Raw genomic sequence first — 25,537 nt, forward strand, 5'->3', positions numbered from 1 at the left:
GCCCAGGGGTATGAACATCGACTTCTCCAACTTTAGATAGTTCCTCTGTCCCTCCTGTCCCCTCCTCCTTCCCAGATCTCCCTCTATCTTCCTGTCTCCACCTATATCCTTCCTTTGTCCCGACCCCTGACATCAGTCTGAAGAAGGGTCTCGACCCGAAACGTCACCCATTCCTTCTCTCCCGAGATGCTGCCTGACCTGCTGAGTTACTCCAGCATTTTGTGAATAAATACCTTCGATTTGTACCAGCATCTGCAGTTATCTTCTTATACAGTTAGTTCTAGTGTATGTGCTGGGAGCTGAGCCTAGTGAAGGTAGAACTATTTGCGTTTGTTGTTGGGGTATTGGGTTTACGAAGCATGGTGGAATGCATGCCCCATCAATGGTGCTAAGCTCTAAGCCATATCAATTGCATCAATGGTGCTGAGGTGGAAATGGTTGAGAGCTTCAAGTCTCTGCATTAATACCACTGATGATCTGACGAGGACCAACCACATTGATGTGACAGCCAAGAAGGCATACCTGTGCCTCTACTTCCTGAGGAGGATGAGCAAATTCGGCATGTCTCCCATGACTATTATAAACTTCGACTGATGCACCATAGAAAGCATACTGTTGGGTTGCATCATAGCTTGGTCTGAAAACAGCTCTGACCAAAACTACAAGAAATTGCAGAGTTGTAGGTATAGCCCAGTCCACATAGACCAGACTTACTACCATTGATACCATCTACATTTCATGCCGCCTCGGAAAAGCTGCCAACATAATCATAGATGTCTCTCACCCAAAAGATAGAGCAATGGGGAAAGAAAAGAGTACAGAATACAGTTCTTAGCATTAGAGTCATACAGCGTGGGAAACAGGCTTTTCGGCCCAACTCGTCCATGCCAAGCATTTCTTCTCCCCAATCCCGCCCAACAAAAGGTACAGAAGCTTGAAAGCATGCACCACCAGACTCAGGAACAGCTTCTTCCCCTCCATATTCAGGTTTCTGAATTGCCCTTCTATAGGCTCGAGTACTGTCCAATTCACCTCTACCCCATTGTGGACATTGAACTTATCTGTAGCTGTAGAACTGATGCGCTACAAAGCGGTAGATATAAGGAATGAGCTGCGAGAGGAGATGGGTGAGGCAGATCCAATAACAATATTTAAAAGATACATGGACAGGTACATGAATAAGAAAGGTTTAGAGGAATATGGGACTAGCTTGAATCGGGCATCATGTGATGGCATGGATGAGTTTCCCATGATGAATGACTCTAATTTTGAGAACTATATTCTATAGTTCCCCTTCCCCTTTACAGTATCTATTGTACTTGAGTTTGACTTGATTGTATTTTTGCAAGGAAAATCTGATTTCTTTAGATAGCAAACAAAACAAATTATTTACTGTACTTAATAATAATAAACCTAAACCTTTTAGAAACATAGAAACATAGAGAATAGGTGCAGGAGTAGGCCATTCGGCCCTTCGAGCCTGCACCGCCATTCAATACGATCATGGCTGATCATCCAACTCAGTATCCTGTACCTGCCTTCTCTCAATACCCCCTGATCCCTTTAGCCACAAGGGCCACATCTAACTCCCTCTTAAATATAGCCAATGAACTGGCCTCAACTACCTTCTGTGGCAGAGAATTCCACAGATTCACCACTCTCTGTGTGAAAAAAAACTTTCTCATCTCGGTCCTAAAAGACTTCCCCCTTATCCTTAAACTGCGACCCCTTGTTCTGGACTTCCCCAACATTTTTCCCTTTTCCTAGAAGATTTTTCCCTTCTAAACCACCATTTTGATTTTTTTACATCTCTTTGGGCAGAACAGATTGAAATCTCAGCTAAACATTCCAGGGAGCGCAGAATGTTAAGCGCCATAGCCCTCTGCACTGCTTTGAGCTTCAGCTGGATTAACTGGTGAGACTGCTGATGCTGGAATTGAAACAAAATAAACCCAGGAAGAACTGGTTTCTCTTTTTTACAGATACTGCTATTGAGGGCGTGCAGTGTAGGTTCAATAGGTTAATTCCCGGAATGGCGGGACTGTCGTATGTTGAAAGGCTGGAGTAATTAGGCTTGTATACACTGGAATTTAGAAGGATGAGGGGGGATCTTATTGAAACATATGATAATTAGAGGATTGGACACATTAGAGGCAGGAAACATGTTCCCAATGTTGGGGGAGTCCAGAACAAGGGGCCACAGTTTAAGAATAAGGGGTAGGCCATTTAGAACGGAGATGAGGAAGAACTTTTTCAGTCAGAGAGTGGTGAAGGTGAAGGTGTGGAATTCTCTGCCTCAGAAGGCAGTGGAGGCCAGTTCGTTGGATGCTTTCAAGAGAGAGCTGGAAGTGAGGTTTCACAAAATGCTGGAGTAACTCAGCGGGGCAGGCAGCATCTCTGGAGAGAAGGAATGGGTGACGTTTCGTGTCGAGACCCTTCTTCAGATGTGTATTGGAACTGATGTTGTTAGCTTTGCTGCGGGCCATAGATGGAGAAGATATTCTTACATTCACTGTTGCCAACAGTGTCCAAAACAGCAGAAGGAAAGGGAGCCAACTTCTTGTTTGTTGGGATCAATTGATAGAATTCCCTTTTGAACTGTGTTCATGAATGGTATTACAGGCTCTGGGCAATTCTTACATTTGCCATCGCCATTGGTATGCACTAGCAGTAGAGCAACAAGAGTTGTTTTTACTTTAAAAGTACTAACTGTTTTTCTCCTTGTTACTACCTAATAAAACAGTTTCCTCAAATAAATTGATTCATCAGAATCATATGATGCAACCAGTGTTGCAACCAAAGATAGACACAAAAAGCTGGAGTACTCAGCGTGTCAGACAGCGTCTCTGGAGAAAAGGAATAGGTGATGTTTCCAGTTGCGATCCTTCTTCAGACTGAAAGATAGGGGAGAGGGAACCGTGAGATACAGACAGTGAATGCTCACTTATTCCTTTTCTCCAGAGATGCTGTCAGACCCGCTGAGTTACTCCAACTTTTTGTGTCTATCTTCGATTTAAACCAGCATCTGCAGTTCCTTCCTAAACATTTTGCAACCAATAGCTTGTTCTGAACCTTCCAAATCAATTAAGGCAGATGGGCATGGCCAAAAGCTTAGTGAAAGGTTGAGAAAATAGCTGCAAATATAAGTGCACTTAACAGCCCAAAGATGTCTAGGAAGGTTTCACAATGAGTTTCTTGTATGGTTACTGTAGGACAAGCTAAAAAATGTGTTCGACAAGAATAAAGTGAGTTTAGAGAGACATGTACATGTGGTAGGAAAGGTTTAGAGGTATATGGGCCCAAAACGCAGGCAGGTGGGACTAGCGTAGATGTGGCAACTTGGTCGGCATGGACAAGTTGAGCTCAAACCGCTGAAGTTAAGCTGTTTCCACGCTGTATGACATTATGACTGGGATTAACAGTTACTGGTGTCATTTGCAGCTGTGATATTGCTATATGAAAATTAACTCTTCTAGTCTCTCTTATTGTCAAACTAGTTTTTTTTTTGTTTTTTTTTTAACTTTCTTTTTTCTTTTTATTATTATTTTTTTTTACATACATACAAACACAAACTAAACAAACATAGGAGATGCATATTGAATGTAAATACCCTTACTTTAAGTTCCCAAAATCGGAAGAGACTAGAGTCCCGGCATTGCCTGTATTAATAATGACCATCTTTTATCAAACATGTCTGTTGTCAACTGTAACCTTGCTGTGATTTTTTCCATTATATACACATTTTTTACCCTATCTCTCCATTGCATTATGCTTGGAGGCTGTGGTTTCAACCAAGAAGTTGTTATCGTCTTCTTTGCTATCAGCAGCAGGATTGTCAGTAAATGTTTCGAACTCTTATCTGTCATACTGTCAGGAATTATACCCAAAATGTAAAGTGCTGGTTCCAGAGGGAAGTTAATGCCCATAATCTGTTTAATTTCCTTTTGAATATTCTTCCAGAAATCCTGTATTTTTGGGCAATCCCAGAATATATGAGTGGAGTCCCCAACTTCTCCACACTCCCTCCAACATAAATCAGTTGTATTACTATATTTCGATGTAATGAATGGAGTATAAAAGTAACGCATTTTAACTTTCCAGTCAAATTCCCTCCATGTTGGGCTCTTAGTTAGTTTATGTCCCTCTTTAAATGATTCCTCCCACCCTTCTTCTGATATTATGATATTCGCTTCCAGTTCCCATTTTTCTTTGATATGTAAGTTGTTCTCATTGGATTCATGTTGTAGTGCTTCATAAATTTTTGATATAATCCCTTTTTTTGACTTGTCTTCCGAGAACCCCCACAACACTTCCTCTAATTTAGATGGAGTCTTGCAGATGCTCTCCCATTCCTGATGTTTCTGTAGGTAATCTCTTAGCTGTAAGAATTTGTAAAAGTCATGAGCAGGTAAATTGAATTCTTTTTGAAGTTGTGTGAATATTTTCATTGTTTGTCCCTGAAACATTTGATCTATGTATATTAGCCCTTTGTCAGCCCATCTGTCAAATCCTGAGTCCATGGTAGATGGTACAAAGTCTGGGTTTTTTGCTATTCTAGTAGCCCAGCTTACAGAATTTGACAGCTTCAGCTTCTTTCTTACTGCTGACCAGATTTTCATTGTTACCCTAATCCACTCGTTGCCCATCCTGAGCCTCTTCCGGGCCTTCTCGTTTAAAAATGGGAGTGATTCTAAAGGCAAATTTTTACAAGCGTTTTGCTCCATCTCCACCCACATTGAATCTTTCTCTTTAGTAGTCCACATGATTAAGGCTCTGAGTTGCGTTGCCCAATAATAATTTCTTAAATTAGGCAAGTTCAACCCTCCCTTTTCTTTTTTGCTAAGAAGCGTCTTGTATTTAATTCTTGCTTTTTTACTTTGCCATAAGAATTTCGATATAATTTTATCCAGTTTTTTTAGAAAAGCTCCCGAGATCATAATAGGCAACGATTGGAACAAAAACAACAGTCTTGGCAATATATTCATTCTGACTGTTTCTACTCTTCCCACCAGAGTCAACGGCAAAATCTCCCATCCAGCCAAATCATCCTTTATCTCAGATATCAGTTTCCCATAATTAGCTTCAAATAGCTGTGCTGTATTCGAAGTGATAATTATACCAAGGTATCTAAACCCTTTTTTGGTCCATTTAAAATGGACTTTTTCTTTAAGTTCCACTGGACAATCTCCTGAGAGCATCATTGCTATTGATTTGGCTTCATTTGTCAAATATCCTGATATTTCCCCATATTCTTTTAGGTTATCTAGTAGAGCTGGTATAGACGTGGAGGGCTCCACTATGTATGTTAATAAATCGTCCGCAAATAATGACGTCTTGTGTTCTATGCCCCCTTCATCTTTTATTCCTTTAATGTTTTTATTTTGTCTTATTGACTCTGCTAACGGTTCAATACTTGCAGCAAACAGTAGCGGGCTCAGGCAATCTCCTTGCCTGACTCCTCTTTTGAGGTAGAAGAAGTCTGAGCAGCAGCCATTAATTCTGATCCGTGATTTGGGATTTTTATAGACAATTCTTACCCAGTCTATAAACGTTGAGTGAAACCCAAAAACCTTCAAACTAGTTTTTTTTTAAACTGTGACTGTGTACCGTGGATGATTTCACAGATGTGATGTTGATTGTGTAAGATGATAGGCCAGGCTTCCTGTTTAAGAACAGAAGTCATAATGTGCTAAATGTATAAACTTGGTTCATTACAAGTGACTTCCAGCTCTGAAATAAACAGCATCGCATGTATTTTGCAAACAGTCCTGCTGCAATTAAGCGAGCCACCTTGCACTCGAGTTCCAAAAATGGGTGTGAAACGGAGAGCAAATTTGCCAAAAATAAAGGTCTTTAAGAAACGTATTCTCAGAATGTAGGTAACAAGAACCCTTGCTGCTGCTGGTGATGCTGCTTTCTCAGTAAACAGAGGGAAGGAAAGTTATGATAATGATATGCTATATGTTCAAAGTAACTGTATTTTAGAAACAAGAAACTGCAGATGCAAGTTTACCAAGGAAAGACACAAAATGCTGGACTAACTCACAAGTCAGGCAGCATCACTGGAGAACATTGATAGGTAACATTTAAAGAAGGGTTTTGACCCGAAACATTTCTTATCCATGTTTTCCAATAGGCGGCGCAGCGAGTAGAGTTGATGCCTTACAGCGTCAGAGACCCGGGTTCGATCCTGACTATGGGTGCTGTCTGTACAGAGATTGTACATTCTCCCTGGGACCGTGAGTTTCCTCCGGGTGCTCCGGTTTCCTATCGCATTCCAAAGACGTACAAGTTTGTAGGTTAATTGGCTTCTTTAAATTGTCCCTAGTGTGTAGGATGGAACTAGTGTATGGGTGATCACTGGTCGGTGTGGACTTGGTGGGCCTGTTTCCAAGCTGTATCACTGAACTAATCTAAATAACTGCCGAGAAAATCTTGCAGCATTTCCAGGCACATTACACGTCTTGTACATCTCAGGGTAGAACAGTAGAAGAAAGTTGTTGCCTGGGAGTCATAATCTGCTCCAAGTTGGCACAGTCTGTTTCATTATAGGAGGAGTTCTGAATGGAGCTGATCGCTGAAGGGCCTGATGTGACCTGAATGCTGTGCTGAATACTCAAGCTGGGGATATTCCCCTGAGTTGGAAATCTCCTGCAGTCGGGATGTTTGGCAGCACTCTTTGGAATATTAAAGTCAGTTACTTCTCCTTTCTAGCAGGAAATTAGGTCTTGCATTTTAATTTGAATCTAAGCGATGATGATATCTGGTGCCAAGTGGTCCTGGAAGAATACAAACTGAATGCTGATGATTCAGATTACATTAAATTGCATAGCACAGGCACGGCCCATTATGCTTGTACTGGCTCTTCAAACGGTTTATCCAGCTAGTCCCAATGCCTTATTTTCTCCTTAGCCCTGGAAGAGAATTTATTCCCTTTACCAATTGCATTTTGATAGTTATTATTGAATTTCATTCCACCACATATTCAGGCAAGATGTGGTTATTTGCAGCAGCGAATTGTTTTGAACTGTGTGGCTGATTAAGCCATTCAAGGAAGTTAGGCCATTGATAGTCAGGACAGATTTTTTAAAAAGCTGGACTTTACAAAAGAACATAAGTGAATCAGATCACATTTTACATTCATTCATACTTTCATGGTAGCTACCAGCACTTTATTTCCAGATTTATTTGATTCATTGTTTAAATTGTCCAGCTGTTGTGGTAGTATTTGCAATATTTGGGTTATTAGCCCACAATGTAATTAGAAGTATCATTGTCTTCAGTTTGAGGACGACTTGCTTTGATTAGGAAGGGAGTTTAAGGCAGGAGAAAGGGATTGAGAGGAAAATATAGATCAGCCATGATTGAATCGCAGAGTAAACTCGATGGGCTGAATGGCCTAATTCTACTCCTATGTTTTAAGGTCTTGTGCTTCTGCTATGAGTTCTGATGGACAACAATGCTTATTTATTCACAAAATGCTGGAGTAACTCAGCAGGTCAGGCAGCATCTCAGGAGAGAAGGAATGGGTGACGTTTTGGGTCGAGACCCTTCTGACAACAATGCTCCTCAATGACATAAAAGTTATTATAAACCAAACCATCAAAACTTCAAAGGTTAACACAAAATGCTGGTGTAACTCAGCGGGTCAGGCAGTATCTCGGGAGAGAAAGAATGGGTGACGTTTCAGGTGAAGACCCTTCTTCAGACTGAATGTAGACACAAAATGCTGGAGTAACTCAAAACTTCAAGGTGAAGTTTCATTTCTTCCCTTGGGATCTCAAAACGTGGAGGAGAGAAGGTGCAAATATAACACTGCTAAAAATATTGAACAACATTCAGTTGAAATAAAAACAGGAAATGCTGAAAACACTCAGCAGGTCAGGCTGTACCTATGGAAAGAGGGACTGAGTTTATGTTTCAGGCTGAAGAACCTGTTACAAAACTGGGAAAGGGGGAAACACAGTTTGATCCAGAGATGGGGAGGGAAAGGTAGATAAGGCAAAGAGAATGTGCAGGAAAATTACTGCAGATGCTGGTTCAAATTGAAGGTAGACACAAAATGCTGGAGCAACTCCGCGGGTCTGAAGAAGGGTCTCGACCCGAAACGTCACCCATTACTTCTCTCCTGAGATGCTGCCTGACCCGTTGAGTTACTCCAGCATTTCGGATTATCGCTTTAAAAAAAAAGTCTTCTCCTTAGAAAACTCTCCCTTAAATCACCTTGTACACCCACCTCTCCCCCTTCAGTATGATTCGACTTCGGTTCAAAGACGCCTTTTGGGTGAGTGAACTTCTCTGCATGTTTAAAGGCGCATGTGTTAATCCAAAGAGTAGTTTCAATCAGACCAGAAGAAGGGTCTCGACCCGAAACGTCACCCATTCCTTCTCTCCTGAGATGCTGCCTGACCCGCTGAGTTACTCCAGCATTTTGTGTCTACCTTAGGCAAAGAGAATATTGGTTTCAGGGGAGGCCACGAAGGGAGTGTGGATATGTTCTGGAGGTAATCTTGAAGACAGTTAAAAGGCGAAAATACCAACAAAATGTAAAGCATTACAAAATCCAAATCTGTGGGAGCTCCCAGCAAGTCTGGAGTCCCTCCTCTCACCTTCTCTGCAACTTAAATCTCACTTATTTTTCTGCCTTTCCCTGTCCTAACCATCTAACCATCTTCCACCTGAATTTGACTTTGCTTTCCACAGATGCTGCCTGACATGCGGAATGTTTTTCTTGTCATTTTGATTAACGTTTAGGTAAGTTTCGCCCCCAAACCAATATGCTCGGTCCCACGAATTTCAACACATCCTTTCTTCAATCCCATCTGTCACTAAATGCCCTCGTCTGTTTATTACACAAATAGCCATAGGCGCGGTATATACTTCAGCTGTGCTAGCAACTGTCTCCACCTCCCTGTCTCACAAACACCTTCACTTTTTTTGTTGCAAAACCTGTCGCTGAATCTTCCACTTTTGTTTTGCACCCTTCTCTCGACAAATCCAGGAATAAATCCAGTGTCTGTAAGCGTGCCACCGAGGTCTCACGTGTTAATTGTGGTTACTTTCTGACATCACTGGGGCGAACAAAAAAAAAAGCCTCGCTCTTTCTCGCAAGGGAGGTTGCGACCAACAAGAGTGAACTGAACAGTGCCTCGGGGAAGAAGGGGAACGTGTCTGGAAGCGAATTTTGGAAGCTGCATGCAACAAAGAAACACACCGCCGGATTATCGCTTTAAAAAAAAGAGTCTTCTCCTTAGAAAACTCTCCCTTAAATCACCTTGTGCACTCACCTCTTCCCCTTCAGTATGACTCGACTCCGGTTTAAAGACGCCTTTTGGGTGAGTGAACTTCTCTGCATGTTTAAAGGCGCGTGTGTTAATCCAAAGAGTAGTTGTAAGTGTGTAAATATGTCATCAAACCTTCTATTTCCATGTCGTCTCCAGCCAAAATCATGATTATTGTTAATATGAAATAGACATTTCTATCTAAGAATTGGAAATCTAGAGATTTTCGCGGATGACCCGGCAGCCAATTAACCCCAGAAGGTAGTGTAAGAAAATAACTACAGATGCTGGGCTGAAGAAGTGTCTCGACCCGAAACGTTACCCATTCCTTCTCTGCTGAGATGCTGCCTGACCTGCTGAATTACTCCAGAATTTTGTGAAATAAATCCCAGAAGGTAACTGAATTCAGGGAGTTTGATCGCACTTGGTGAAATATTTGCTGTTTTCCATGTAGCCAACCAGTTTTCATTTCCCCCCAACTTCAGTTTCGCGTTTCGTAGCGACTTTTTTCCCCCCCAAGTCTATTTCAACCTTCTGGTAATGAATAATCAAAGTCAATGGACCCGATTGAAATTACCCTCTTTAAACACAAGTGCTGGAAAATACTCGAAGGCATGAACTGGGTGCAGTGATTCCTAGGGTACTGAATATCCATGTATCTGAAATCTGACCTTTGCAGATGCTGGTTTAAACGGAAGATAGACACTAAAAGCTGGAGTAACTCAGCTATTTGGGTAGAGTTGCGGGTGATGTACTAATGGTAATCGAGCCTGGTACTGAAAAACGAGGTACAGAAATACATCCCAACTCTTACATTGATTCATATGGGTTGGATTTTTGTTGTTGTTGGAAGCAAGGGAAGGTGGGGGTAATGGATATCAGAAAATAATGAGAGATTTTAATATCCGGAGAACGAGCTAGGCTTTCTAAAAACGATTTAAGACGATCAGCAGTAATGAGACAACAAATATTTTAGGAGCCCCACCCATGCTACTGTATTCAACTGCCTGAAGAAGGGTCTCGACCGCAAACGCCACCCATTCCTTCTCTCCAGAGATGCTGCCTGTCCCGCTGAGTTACTCCAGCTTTTTGTGTCTGTCTACTGTGTCTGTATTCAACTAGTTGGCCTTGACATTCGGAGAATGTTACTACATCTAAACAAAGTGCCCCAACACGAAGCGTCGTTTGTACATTTCCCTCCACAGATGTTATCTGAACCGCCGAGTTCCTCCAGCACTTTGTGCTTTGCACTGCATCATCTAACAATTTAGATTGTGGTGTTTTGTGCCGATATTAAGAGAGAAACGCTATCTTGTCTAAAAGTGTCACTGTGTTCCATTTCTATGCCAGCCTTTAGGGGAATTAATAGGGCGAATGCACGTAGCCTTTTACCCAAGGTAGGGGAATCAAGAACCAATAGTACGCTTTTTAATAGTGAAAGGCTTGGATAGAGTGGATGTAGAAAGGATGTTTCCACTAGTGGGAGAGTCCAGGACTAGAGGTCACAGCCTCAGAATTAAAGGACTTCGTTTAAGAAGGAGATGAGGAGGAATTTCTTTGGTCAGAGGGTGGTGAATCTGTGGAATTCATTGCCATAGAAGGCTGTGGAGGCTAAGTCAGTGGATATATTTAAGGCAGAGGTAGACAGATTCTTGATTAGTACATGTGTCAGAGGTTATGGGGAGAAGGCAGGAGAACGGGGTTAAGAGGGAGAGATAGATTAGCCATAATTGAATGGCGGAGTAGACTTGATGGGCCAAATGGCCTAATTCTGCACCTATCTCATGATCTTATGAACCATTGGACATAGTTTTATGGTGAGAGGAGTAAGGTTTAATCGGGGCATTTTTTTCACTCAGAGGGTGGTGGGTATCTGTAATGTGCTGCCAGAGGTGGTAGTTGAGGCAGGTACAATAACAACATTTAAAAGACACTTAGACAGTTACATGGATAGGAAAGGTTTATAAGGAAATAGGTCAAATGCAGTAAAATGGAACTAGCTTAGAAGGGGCGGCTTGGACAGCATGGATGAATTGGGCTGAAGGGCCTGTTTCTATGTTGCCTGATTCTATGACAGACGTGCCCCTAACTCTGGAGTCAGAATACATTAATGCCTCTGTGGTGACACTCTAAAGTCAATGGACTCAAAGCATGAGACAGTTTTACCCAAATCCGTCCAAAAATTAATTTTGCACTTTTTGCTTTAAATCATCAGCAAATTTTTTAGGAAATAATGACAAAATAACAGATTACTTGATGGCAATGTGAAGTGGTATTTGTTCCCTGGTGCCAAGCTTGGATTTTAGGAAGACCACTGGGCTCCAGGTCAGAGTCTTAATCCAAAATTGGACCAAAGCCAAATGCCAGTGCAAAGGTTAGAATAACTCCCCTTAACATCAAGGCAGTTTTCAACTGAGTATTGTATCAGTAAGATTCTAAAGAAGGATCCCGACCCAAAATGTTGTCTGTCCATTGCCTCCACTGATGTTAGTTTAGTTTAGAGATACAGCGCGGAAACAGGCCCTTCGGCCCACCGGGTCTGCGCAGACTAGCGATCCCCGCACATTAACACTATCCCACACCCACTAGGAACATTTTTTACATTTACCAAGCCATTTAACCTTCTGACCCATTGAATTACTCCAGCACTTTGCTTTCATTGTTTATTCCAGAAGTGGGTTGTGGTATAAACTGAAGTCAGTGGATATAAAAGGGAAAGCGTTCTTGTTGCTACGGTTGTGAGGTTCTTCACAAAGGAAGAGGCTTTTGGTTGTTGGAGGTCAACCATCTTGAACCTAGGACATCACCGGAGGTGTTCTTCAAAGCTAACCAAGTACTATATCAATGGCCTTCCCCTCTTTCCATCATAACTTCCGAAGTTCACTGATGATTCCAGAATTCATATCATAAGGTTATAAGTGATAGGAGGAGAATTAGGCCATTCGGCCCATCAGGTCTACTCCACCAATGAATCATGGCTGATCTATCACTCCCTCCTAACCCCATCTCCTGTCTTCTGCCCATAACCTCTGACAACTGCACTAATCAAAAATCCATTCAGAACTTCTCTGCAAGTAAAACAGTCCAAAGTTGCATGCAGCAAAACTCACGGCATGGGCCGATAAGCTGAAGTATCATAACCTGTCACCGGCGTTTGAGTAAAATGATCATTTCTAAGGAAGGATATATACAGTATAAGAAAATATCTGCAGATGCTGGTACAAATCGAAGGTATTTATTCACAAAATGCTGGAGTAACTCAGCAGGTCAGGCAGCATCTTGGGAGAGAAGGAATGGGTGAAGGAAGGAGTGGTTCGACAACCTCTTACCCTTGGCATTCAATGGCAGTATCAGCTCTTAACCGGCTGCCCAAAGGGTTCACCATTAATCAGAAACTGAACTGAAACTATGTACATCCTGTGGTAAGTGCCACCTCAAATGCTTTCAACTATCTACAGGGCTCAAGTCAAGTGCGATTGCATACTCTCGGCTTGCAAAGATAGTGGAGCATAAACAACACTGAAAAAGCTCAATGCTTCTCTGGGTAAATCAGCCTGCTCAAATGGTTCACAAGTTCTAGGATTTAGAATTCGGCCCATCGAGTCCACTCCGTCATTCAATCATGGCTGATCTCTGCCCCCTAATCCCATTCTCCTGCCTTCTCCCCATAACTCTTGACACCCGTTCTAATCAAGAATTTGTCTAACTCTGCCTTAAAAATATCCACTGACTTGGCCTCCACAACCCTCTGTGGCAGTGAGTTCCACTGATTAACTACCCTCTGACTAAAGAAGTTCCTCCTCACCTCCTTTCTAAAAAAGCGCCCAGGTATCCCATCTACCGCCCTTCACCTTCATAACGTCCACCAACAATGCACAGTGGTTGCAGCCTATACCATTTGAACATGCACTGCTGTCATTTGCTTCGTTTATTCTGACAGTATAGCCCAAACCTGTGACCTCTCCCACCCAGAAGTACAAGACCTTGTTGGATATTTGGGAGCACCACCCCCAGCAGGTTTCCCTCTACCTCACAGACCATCCAGATTTGGAAATCTCACCCCCATTCCCTCTACCAACATCTGCAAACTCCCTTTCCAATAGCGCTGTGGATGTACCATCACAGGAAGGACTCCAGCAGTTCAAGCAGGCAACTTACTTCCAACTTTTGAATGAGGATTAGCGATGGGCAATGAATGTTGGCTTTGCCAGCGATACCTACACCTAGAGTAAAAAATGTCCCAAAAAATACTTGGAAAAAAAATTTGAAAACACAAACGTGAAATTCAAGCCTGAATCTCCACATGCAAGATTAAACAGTTATAGTGTTGAAACTGGAATTTAACAGAATCAGTGGAACCACATTGACCCATTCTTTGAATGATTTGGAGCAGATTTGTATTCCATAGCAATTTAGCATTTGGATATTCAAGTATCCAGATCAGACCAAAGACTCTGATTTTTGAGGTAGAACAGAAAAGATTTAAAGTTATTTTAACCTGAAATGTGGATTCTGTTTCTCTCCCCACTATTGCTGCCTGACCCGTTCAGTGCTTCAAGCGTAGTATGTCTTTGTTTTGGATTTTCAGCATCTGCAGTTTTTTTGCTTCAGTTGGAAAATAAATATGTTTCCTCTGCGAGTTGTCTCATTGTGAACCTTAAAAGAGCAGTTTTCACTTTGGTTTCATCCAATATGTGTTGACATTTCAGTTGTCGTTTCAATTCATCCAAAATGGTGTGATGGAGATTTACATTTACCTCTGGTATCTTTCTTAAGGGAGCAAATTGGTCATGTTTCACTCAACCTTTCTCTCTCTTTGCACGTAGCCACAGCAGTGCCAATGTATCATTTCCTACCTCTGCAGCTCTGTGGTTTCTCTTGGTTTCTCACTTATGCTCAGAGTTAGAGCAGTCACAAGCTTACGTTTTAAGCTCTATGGAAGTTCCTTGAGACTGCTCGTACAATGTGCACGGTATCACTATAAAGAAGGGCACTAATAAACTCAACGGCCTTGGCTGGTATCACGGTCAAATCCCCAGAGTTAAAAGTGCAACTTTCAAAAACGGGAATGATAAATATAGTTGCAGAATATTTAGTTTGGTGGGCAAAGGCTTTACCTAAAATTTTCATCTGTGTTTGAAACCCAAGCAATACATCTTTGGCACAAATTGAACATTGAGATTTGTACGTACAGACGGTTCTAGATTATAAAGCTTATGCATTGTTGATGTTGTGAGGTCATAATGCAAGTTGTATATTCACTGCGTGAATTTTAGAGTCACAGTCATGCAACGGGGAAAAGGTCCTTCGGCCCAGCTTGCCCACGCTGACCAACATGCACCATCTACACTGCATTGGGCTATATCCTTCTAAACCTATTCTACCCATTTTGCTTTGTTTTTCTTTCAATTCTCAAAGTATTCAGCTTGCTGTTCATAGATTTACTTTTAAACCTTTTGGATCAAATGGTATTTCTCATACGGAATGCTTCCTAAGGAGAAAATTTGGAGTTGTTACCACTTGGAAAGGTGCCATTGGCCCATTGAGTCTGTGCAGCATATGTAAAGCCAAGACTGATGGCTTGCATTGAATAGTGTAAGATGGTTCTTCATTGCTTCAAGTGGACAGATCAGCATGAAATATCGCTGAACACCATCGTTCAGTCCGCCTGGGATTACCTGATCTCGCGGTTGCCAAAAGCTTTAACTCCCCCTCCCATTCCCACACTGACCTTCCTGTCCACAGCCTTCTCCATTATCAGAGTGAGGCAAATTGGCGGAACAGCACCTCATATTTCGCTTGGGCAGCTTACAACCCAGCGGTATGAATCTTGATTTCTCTAACTTCAAGTTGCCCTTGCATCCCCTCTCCCTCCATCCTTCCCCAACCCAAGTCATTGTACTAGCTTCAAAGTCGTCTTGTTGAGTCTCATTGTCTCTAACTCGTTTTCACCTAGCCCACAGCTAACAATGACCTGTTCCCTTTATCGTCGGTACTTTTTTGCATATATTTCATTTATTTGTTCTATATCTCTCTACATCACCGTCTATATCTCTAGTTTCCCTTCCCCCTGACTCTCAGCCTGAAGAAGGCTCTCAGTCCGAAACGTCACCTATTCCTTCTCTCCAGATATGCTGTCTGTCCCGCTGAATTACTCCAGCTTTGTGTGCCTATCTTCAATATAAATTCAAACTTTGATAGGAGGCCATATTTGGTGTTTCAAAGTTGTTCTTTCCCAGCTTAGTGACATTCGCTGGACATTCAGTTTGAAGAAGGGTCTTGACCCGAAACGTCACCCATTCCTTCACTCCTAGATGCTGCCTGACCTGCTGAGTTACTCCAGCATTTTGTGATACCTTCGCTGGACATTAGATTGGCAGCAATTGAGCTGTGTGATGGAAAATGGGTTTAAACCCGGAATGGAATGAGGTAACCATTTCCTGGTTGCATCACCATTTAGAAAACTTTGACTGGGCATTTGCTACAAGTATTTGCTACCCTGGTGCACTTTTGACATTAAATTGGACACTAGTCCAATTGTTCTTTGACAATCAAAAGTCAAACATACTCGCACTGAAAATGAAAACTTCTGCAAGCTGCTGGAGATTGCTTTCACGGGCTGAAAACTTATGCTCACCCTTTTGTTGAGCTTGAAGATAGACACAATGCTGGAGTAACTCAGCGGGTCAGACAGCATCTCTGGAGAAAAGGAATATGCAACGTTTCGGGTCGAGACCCTTCTTCAGACTCGACCCAAAATGTCACATATTCCTTTTCTCCAGAGATGCTGCCAGACCTGCTGAGTTACTCCAGCCTTTTGTGTCCATCTTTGGTGTAAACTAGCATCTGCAGTTCCTTCCTACACAATTTAGCTGAGCTCAACTAACACTGGTACTTGTGAGCTATTCACAAAGGCTGCTTATTTGGCAATCCTCTGGTAGTACTTACTGAATCAGTGCTTCAAGCCAGATGATTTGGTGCACCTCAAGAGGGAAACGCCCTCATCATTCATTCAGGGGCACCCTAATATTCAACACTCTTGAGTTAGGGACACCCTAATATTAGATTCCCCTGAGTTTGCTGCCTTGTCTCACAGAGTGTTTCATGGAATACATTGCAGTCAGGCAGCACGCGTTAACAATAAGCATCTGACAATGCTGAAACTATATTGAGGGTTCAGTGTTGAGGTTGATAGAAAATTAGTTGGCGGACAGGAAGCAAAGAGTAGGAATAAACGGGTCCTTTTCGGAATGGCAGGCAGTGACTAGTGGGGTACCGCAAGGCTCAGTGCTGGGACCCCAGTTATTTACAGTGTATATTAATGATTTGGACGAGGGAATTGAATGCAACATCTCTAAGTTTGTGGATGACACGAAGCTGGGTGGCAGTGTTAGCTGCGAGGAGGATGCTAGGAGGCTGCAGAGTGACTTGGATAGATTAGGCGAGTGGGCAAATGCATGGCAGATGCAATATAATGTGGATAAATGTGAGGTTATCCACTTTGGCGGCAAGAACAGGAAAGCAGAGTATTACCTGAATGGTGACCGATTGGGAGAAGGGGAGATGCAACGTGACCTGGGTGTCATGGTGCACCAGTCATTGAAAGCAAGCATGCAGGTGCAGCAGGCAGTGAAGAAAGCGAATGGTATGTTGGCATTCATAGCAAGAGGATTTGAGTTTAGGAGCAGGGAGGTTCTGCTGCAGTTGTACAGGGCCTTGGTGAGACCGCACCTGGAGTATTGTGTGCAGTTTTGGTCTCCTAACCTGAGGAAAGACGTTCTTGCCTTAGAGGGAGTACAGAGAAGGTTCACCAGATTGATCCCTGGGATGGCGGGACTTTCATATGAGGAAAGACTGGATAGACTGGGCTTGTACTCGCTGGAATTTAGAAGACTGAGGGGGGATCTTATAGAAACATATAAAATTCTTAAGGGGTTGGAGAGGCTAGATGCGGGAAGATTGTTCCCAATGTTGGGGGAGTCCAGAACCAGGGGTCACAGCTTAAGGATAAGGGGGAAGTCTTTTAGGACCGAGATGAGAAAACATTTCTTCACACAGAGAGTGGTGAGTCTGTGGAATTCTCTGCCACAGAAGGTAGTTGAGGCCAGTTCATTGGCTATATTTAAGAGGGAGTTAGATGTGGCCCTTTTTGCTAAAGGGATCAGGGGTATGGAGAGAAGGCAGGTACAGGCTACTGAGCTGGATGATCAGCCATGATCATATTGAATGGCGGTGCAGGCTCGAAGGGTCGAATGGCCTACTCCTGCACCTATTTTCTATGTTTCTATGTTTCTATAAAGGGCCTGTCCCACTTAGGCGATTTTTTAGGCGACTGCGATAGTCGTAGCAGGTCGCCAAAAATACGGCGACTGGACCTCTCCCACGACAATGTCTACGACAAGCTACAACAACCTACCACCTAGTCGACGTCAAGCTACGGCAAGCTACCGACAACCGGCGACCCAATCATAGGACGTCCACCTACGACCGCACCTACGGCAACCTACGATGACACCTACAACAACCTACGACCACACAGGCAACAACCTATGACAACCGACGTCAACCTACGTCCACCCACGCGACAAGCCACGACTCTGTCGGTGACAACTGAAGACAATTCACGTCACTTTGGCCTCCGGTTTTGACGCTGGTTGACGTAGGTAGTCGCCAAAGGAATCCACCGAAGTCAGCACTGGCGACAACCTACAACAGAGCCTATGTCAGGATGCGTCAAGCTACGCCCATTGGCGTCAAACCCACTGTTGCCGAAATTTTTTAAACGTTCTGAAAATCCAGCGGTGACCAGAAAGACACTACGATTCTTTGGGCGACTGAGGGGACAACTCACGACCATACAGCGGACACATCGGGGACCATGTGGCGACAGCCTAGTCGCCTGTAATCGCCGAAAAAATCACCTAAGTGGGACAGGCCCATAACTGAGCCTAGCCTATGTTCTCTTCAAACACATCTCTCTTTTTGTCAGTGGAAGAATGAAATGTTGTTTTATACTTGCCGGCTTGCGTTATACCAAGTGGTTGGATACTCTGGGACATTTTTCTCTGGAGTGTAGAAGATTGAGGGGTGAGCTTATTGAGGTGTACAAGATCGCGAGGGGCAGGGATAAAGTGAACACAATCACAGTCCTTTTCCGCCAGTGTAGACGATTCTAAAACTAGAGGGCATAAGCTTTAGGTGAGAGGAGAGATATTTAAGAGTGACTTCAGGGGGAACTTTTTCATTCAGAAGGTAGTCCGTATCTGAAATTAGCTGCTAGAGGAAGCTATACAAGCAGATACAATGTGTGTAGGAAGGAACTGCAAATGCTGGTTTAAATCGAAGATAAACACAAATTGCTGGAGTAACTCAGCGGGACAGGGAGCATCTCTGGAGAGAAGGAATGGGTGACGTTTCGGGTCGAGTCCCTTCTTCAGACAGGAGAAAACTGAAGTCTGGACAGTCTGAAGAAGGGTCTCGACCCGAAACGTCACCCATTCCTTCTCTTCAGAGGTGCTGCCTGGCCCGCCGAGTTACTCCTGCGTTTCGTGTCCATCAAGTGGATACAATTATGACTTTTACAGGATATTTGAAAAGGTAAATGGATGGGAAGGGTTTAGAGGAATATGGGCCAAAAGCAGGGAAGTGCAGCCCAGTACAACTCGGTCAGTATGGACAAGATGGGCCGAAGGGCCTGTTTTGTACTGTATAGCTCTGTGACGAATACTCCAGTAGTCGCCACTACTGGGAAGTACTTGTGCGCGTATTATGACTAACACTGGTTTCCACATGTGGAAGTAGTCCTCCAAATAATTCACTTGCACTTTTGTGCCTCGACCATGATCTAAATCCAAGCTGTTGTGGGGAGACCTTGCACCATCATTTGATGCTCCAAAAATGGAGCAAATAATGTCTCGGCTTCTATGTTAAAGATTGATCCTGTTTTTGACAGAGTTATATAATGCCACAAAATACTTTCTTAATGGGAAAAGTTCAGTGCCTCGAGACTGTTCCCCTTTCAATTATACCAAGGAAGAAACAAATTTGAACTCTCTCGCTCTCTCGATTCCACAACCGTTGATATCGTTGCCCAATAATTTAACTCTTCTATTCAGAATTTGTTGTTATTGAGAAATGATGTGAATTCCAAAGAACCCCTTTGCTTTACTGCAAATAATGTTAATGGATAAACGTGTGCTACACTGACCGCACGAGGTGGAGAGGTATCCTGAACCAACATCTCAAAACGGGGGAAGAGAAACTGATGAACGCAGCGGCAGACAAGTGGGCATGCAGAGAGGAGCGCAGAAACTTCAACAGACCAGAGACCACACACAAATGTGACCTGTGCCACAGAGACTGAAGTCTGAAGAAGGGTCTCGACCCGAAACGTCACCCATTCCTTCTCTCCTGAGATGCTGCCTGACCTGCTGAGTTACTCCAGCATTTTGTGAATAAATACCTTCTATTTGTACCAGCATCTGCAGTTATTTTCTTATGTTACTCCCGCATTGGTCTCTTCAGCCACAAGCGACGCTAGGATGCATCAACCATGGCCAGCCATGACCGAGGGGGCCTAAGAAGAAAGACACAAAGAAACTAATATGGCAAAGTTCCTTTAAAGTATAATTTTCTAATGCCTTGGTTCTAAGTGGCAAAAATCAAACATGCTCTCTTACAAATATTTGAACTGGGAATAGTGGATGAGGGGGAGGTCCCTGACAAAGTGCAATCCAACCAAGACCTCAACAGTGGAACAGGCGGAGGGAGGATGACTGTTAGTGGAGCGTCACAGCGGCTGGGAAGGCGGATGGATGAAGGCCGCAGTGGGCGGGTGCTGCAGATGGGAAGGTAGACGCTCCCACCCCCACGGGTCTCGGGCGGATGAGGCTCGTCAGCCTGGGAAGGCAGTCCATCCAGGAGAGGGAAAACGCTGATCTAAAACCTCCACTGCCTTGAGGCCATATCCAGTCATGGAAAAGGCTCCAGGAGTAAACCTCAAGAAAAATCCGGAGTCGGAGTCCCTAAGGCAGCTCGTCGTTGTCTACAACATGGTTCTGGCAGCACCCGCGATGGTGCTGGTGCCAAACTGTAATGGCTCTGCTGTTCCTTTGGGTCGATCAGCCACGTGGAGAGGGGGGGGGACGTGCTGCATGGGCAACAGCCGGTCCTTCACATGATATCGCCCAGGCTTGCATCCGCCCACACATCAACGCTGCTCTAGCCGAGGTTTGAAGCAAGCAGCCAACATCCCGGATGCATCACCCATGGTCAGCCATGACCGAGAGGGGCCTTAGTGGATGAGTTAATGAAGTAGCCTGCTTGATTGGTAACCCATTGACCCCCCCTTAATAGACAATAGACAATAGGTGCAGGAGGAGGCCATTCAGCCCTTCGAGCCAGCACCGCCATTCAATGCGATCATGGCTGATCATTCTCAATCAGTACCCCGTTCCTGCCTTCTCCCCATACCCCCTCACTCCGCTATCCTTAAGAGCTCTATCCAGCTCTCTCTTGAAAGCATCCAACGAACTGGCCTCCACTGCCTTCTGAGGCAGAGAATTCCACACCTTCACCACTCTCTGACTGAAAAAGTTCTTCCTCATCTCCGTTCTAAATGGCCTACCCCTTATTCTTAAACTGTGGCCCCTTGTTTCACTCCCTCCATCACCAACGCTCAATGGCTCCAGTGCCACCTATAAAGTGCGCCTAGTAAAAACTAGAGGGCATCACTTTAAGGTGAGAGGAGCAAAGTTTAAAAGAGGTGTGTGGAATAAGTTATTTTGTACACAGTGTGGTGGGTGCCTGGAATGTGTTGCCAGGGGTAGTGGTTGAGGCAGAAACGATGGTGGCATTTAAGAAGCTTATAGATAAGCACTTGGATATTTTAGATTTAGATTTAGAGATACAGCGCAAAAACGGGCCCTTCGGCCCACCGGGTCCGCGCAACCCAGCGACCCCCGCACATTTAACAACTATCCTACACCCACTAGGGAGAATTTTTACATTTGCCCAGCCAATTAACCTACAAACCTGTACGTCTTTGGAGTGTGGGAGGAAACCGAAGATCTCGGAGAAAACCCACGCAGGTCACGGGGAGAACGTACAAACTCCGTACAGTACAGCACCCGTAGTCGGGATCGTACCCGGGTCTCCGGCGCTGCATTCGTTGTAAGGCAGCAACTCTACCGCTGCACCACCGTGCTGCCCAATTGCAGGGAGTGGAGAGATATGGATCACATGCAGTCCAAGGAGATTTGGTTAATTTGGCGTCATTTCTGGCATGGACATTACGGGCCCAATGGCCATATCTGTGCTTTATCATTCACCCACCTCAGCTACTGAGACAGCACCCCTGAGATGAACAATTTCTGGCACCAAGGAGAACATAAGCAGTAGGTGCATGGGATCACCACCACCTACTGGTTCCCCTCCAGGTCGCACACCACCCTGACATGGATATATATCCACACTTCACAGTTGTTGGGTCTAAATACTGCAGCTCCTTCCCCCAACAGCAGTGGAAGGAACACCTTCACAAACATACATCAACCTCAACGGGCGGCATGGTGGCGCAGCGGTAGAGTTACTGCCTTACAACGAATGCAGCGTCGTAGATCCGGGTTCGATCCTGACTGCGGGCGCTGCCTGTATGGAGTTTGTACGTTCTCCCCGTGACCTGCGTGGGTTTTCCCTCCCGAGATCTTTGGTTTCCTCCCACACTCCAAAGACGTACAGATATGTAGGTTAATTGGCTTGGTAAATGTAAAAATTGTCCCTAGTGGGTGTAGGGTAGTGTTAATGTGTGGGGATCGCTGGGCGGCGCCGACCCGGTGGGCCCAAAGGGCCTGTTTCCGCAGTGGGCCTGTTTCCCAAACTAAAAAAAAACAAACATAGTTACCTCTTAACGGGCCCATGAAATGGTCTAACAGGCCTCTTGGGTTGGGGATGGGCCAGGGAACCCCATATCCTGTGGATGAACAAACAAAAAATAGCCTATTGTGCACTGTGAAGAAAAATGGTCATTCCAATGTCTTGTATGTTCTTTTTTTTAAAAGTTTGAATATTCAAATTAACATGGGAAAACATTGGGGGCAGATTGATCGGCGTGTATGAGTTGGGCCGAAGGACCTGTTTCCATGCTGCATGACCCCATGACTCTAAAATTCCGAAATGCTGTGATGATATGTGAAAGCAATAATAAGTTTGTGGTTCTGATGTGTCTGGTCTGGTGGGCTGGGTCTACTGATAAAGGGCGCATGTCTACATATCCTGTTATGCACTTTCCTGAGATATACTTGAAAACGAGTTTAATTGAAATTTAATATCGAGCAGATTTAAGTTGTCTTATCCACATGCTTAATGTGTTGGAATAGTACATCCATAGTCGTAAGTGTACAATGCAGCTAAGGCTGTTCAGCCCATCTATGATAATGTGCTGGAAAGAACTGCAGATGCTGGTTTAAATCGAAGGTAGACACAAAATGGTGGAGTAACTCAGACAGGCAGCATCTCTGGAGAGAAGGAAGAGGTGACGTTTCGGGTCGAGACCCTTCTGAATTCTGAAGAAGGGTCTCGACCTGAAACGTCACCTATTCCTTCTCTCCAGAGATGCTGCCTGTCCCGCTGAGTTACTCCAGGATTTTGTGTCTACCTATGATAATGTGCTACCTGGCCTATCCCAACATTCTAGCACTTACTCCATAGCTCCAGAGGTCACAGCTCTTCCAGTGCACATCCAAGTCATGTCTAAACCTGGCTGCAAAATGGTAACTTGATGGTCAGTGGAACACAGTGGACCAAGAGCCTGGTCCCTTGCTGTAGGACTCTGAGCTGATTATGGAGCTGGTTTGGGTCCAGTTTGCCTCTTCTCTCCTTGAATCGTTGTGCTTTTAGTTCTTTTGTGTAGCAACCCGCCTCCCGGCCCGGGCGGCCGCCATTGGTGGAGCGGGAGCACGTGGCCGCTAGCTGGGTGAGGTCATGTGGGGCGCGGGGCGGTGATGTCACCTTGTCCCATATTTGGGAGTGAGATAGTTGGCACCCCTACCTCAGAAATGCTGTGGAGTTGGTCAGGATTTCCCTGATGAGTCCTTATTTAATCGTATTAACCTGAATGAGGTTTATACCATGCCTTGGAATTTCAATAACTTGTTCATGCTTGAAGTTAAACTAACTATTTGTAGTTCTCTTTTTCTCGAAATGCTTCATTACCCTGTAAGCCACAATGGTTAATCAATAGCTCGTCACCATGGTAACCCTGGCCTTACATAAAATCATCCCATCACAAATATCCTTAATATAGAAACAAGGAACTATGATGCTGGTTTACAAAGAAGTACACACTGTGCTAGTGTAACTCAGCGGATCAGGCAGCATCTCTGGAGAACATGGATAGATGACATTTCGGATTGAGACCCTTCTTCAAACTCAAATGTCCTTAATCCTACCCATCTCTCTTCCTCCACCCCCCTCTACAATTCAAACTAGCAGCCTTCGGTCTGAAGAAGGGTCTCGACCCGAAACATCACCCATTCCTTCTCTCCAGGGATGCTGCCTGTCCCGCTGAGTTACTCCAACTTTTTGTGTCTCTCTTGGGTTTAAACCAGTATCTGCAGTTCCTTCCTACACATACAGCTTCCTTTTGTAGTTCTGACGAAGGGTATTTAATTTGAAACATTCGCTATTTTTCTTTCCTCAGACACTGCTTAACCTGCTAAGTTTCCAGCAGTTATATTTCATATTTCCAGCATCTGCTGTTTTTAAAAATAAAATCATGGCTTGTTAATTATGTGCAGGAAAGAACTGCAGATGCTGGTTTACACCGAAGATAGACCCAAAATGCAGGAGTAATTCAGCGGGTCAGGAAGCATCTCTGGTTGCCTGCAGCTACTCCAGCATTTTGTGTGCATCCATGGTTTGTTAATACTTGGTTTGTCTTTCCTTTCTCTTAAAAGAAAAAAAGACAATAGTCCATGAGGAACAGATAATTAAAACACAGAGAGCATTAGTATGCTGTCTGGACGGTGGTTTAGTTTCAACAAAATCATCACCAAAGCAGCTGAGAGACTTTTCCGGATGTGTGTATGAACCGAAAAGGCAAGGGTAATTAGCACACAGTTAATTATAATGCCCCTACCTCTCTTCGTCTTTTAATACTGATCTTTCTTTACTTACCCTCAATTATGTTGCCATAGTTAACATCACCAAACAATAAATCTCCGAATCATAATGTCAGCTTAGTTCAGCTGTTGATAAATTTGACTCTGAATCAAAAATATGTCAATACGATTGTCACAGAGATTCATCCAACGTGGAAACCGGCTCTTGAGGAGTTGCTGAACTCTCGTCAGCGAGAGGAGGAGAAATTCTGAAGAAGGGTCTCGACCTGAAACGTCACCCATTCCTTTTCTCCAGAAATGCTGCCTGTCCCGCTGAGTTATGCCAGCATTTTGTGTCTATCTCCATTGAGTTTAATTTTTCCATTCTGAGGAAAAAATTCTGATTGTCTACCCTTTGTATACCTCTCAGAATAAAAGGACATAGGTTTAGAAAAGGAGAACAGGGGGAATTTATTTCGTCAGAGGGTGGTGAATCTGCGGAATTCGGTGCCACAGATGGCTGTGGAGGCCAAGTCATTGGGCATTTTTAAAGTGGAGATTGATAGGTTCTTGTGTAGGAAGGAACTGCAGATGCTGGTTTACACCGAAGATAGACGCAAAATGCTGGAGTAACTCAGCGGGCCAGGCAGTATCTCTGGGGAGAAGGAATGGGTGACATTTCAGGTCAAGGCCCTTGTTCAGACTTCTTCAGAGGTTCTTGATTAAGAAGGGCATCAATGGTTATGAGGAGAAGGCAGGAGAATGGGGTTGACAAGGAAGATTGATCAGCCATGATGGAATGGTGTCGTAGACTCGATGGGCCGAATGGCCTAATTCTGCTCCTATGAATTAAGAACTTGTGAACTCTCATAATATGCTCAATACCACCGAGATGGTTACTCCGAATACAGCCTCATCAACTTCCAATCAAAGTGAAAAGAATGAAGCAATCACTAATATCCAACCATCTTGATGATTCTACGTTTTGCAAAGAGCAATTGGCAAAGAATGAAGAGTCTGTTTATGGGAAAAAACCTACTCAAATTAGATATGACACATTGGAAAAATCACCATGAAAAATATTTATGAAATAAGTGTCTGACTAATCAATGAAGTAAGTGCAAAGACGGAATTAGTTATTCACCTCCCACAAACTGA

The 25,537-nt window shown here is 43.9% G+C and overlaps 1 protein-coding gene across 2 annotated transcripts in view; it reads left to right on the forward strand.

Annotated features, from left to right (window-relative positions):
* Positions 1–9,105: 9,105 nt before the first annotated feature.
* The window catches only part of pstpip1a (proline-serine-threonine phosphatase interacting protein 1a), an 85,356-nt gene continuing 68,924 nt past the window's right edge, over positions 9,106–25,537 (forward strand). For both annotated transcript variants that reach the window (XM_078429887.1, XM_078429888.1), the window contains exon 1: positions 9,106–9,335. In XM_078429887.1, coding sequence (XP_078286013.1) covers positions 9,303–9,335 — 33 coding nt within the window. In that variant the 5' untranslated portion in view covers positions 9,106–9,302. The remainder of the gene's footprint in view (positions 9,336–25,537) is intronic.

Source organism: Rhinoraja longicauda, chromosome 38 (genome assembly GCF_053455715.1).
Source record: "Rhinoraja longicauda isolate Sanriku21f chromosome 38, sRhiLon1.1, whole genome shotgun sequence".
Lineage (NCBI taxonomy): Eukaryota > Metazoa > Chordata > Chondrichthyes > Rajiformes > Arhynchobatidae > Rhinoraja > Rhinoraja longicauda.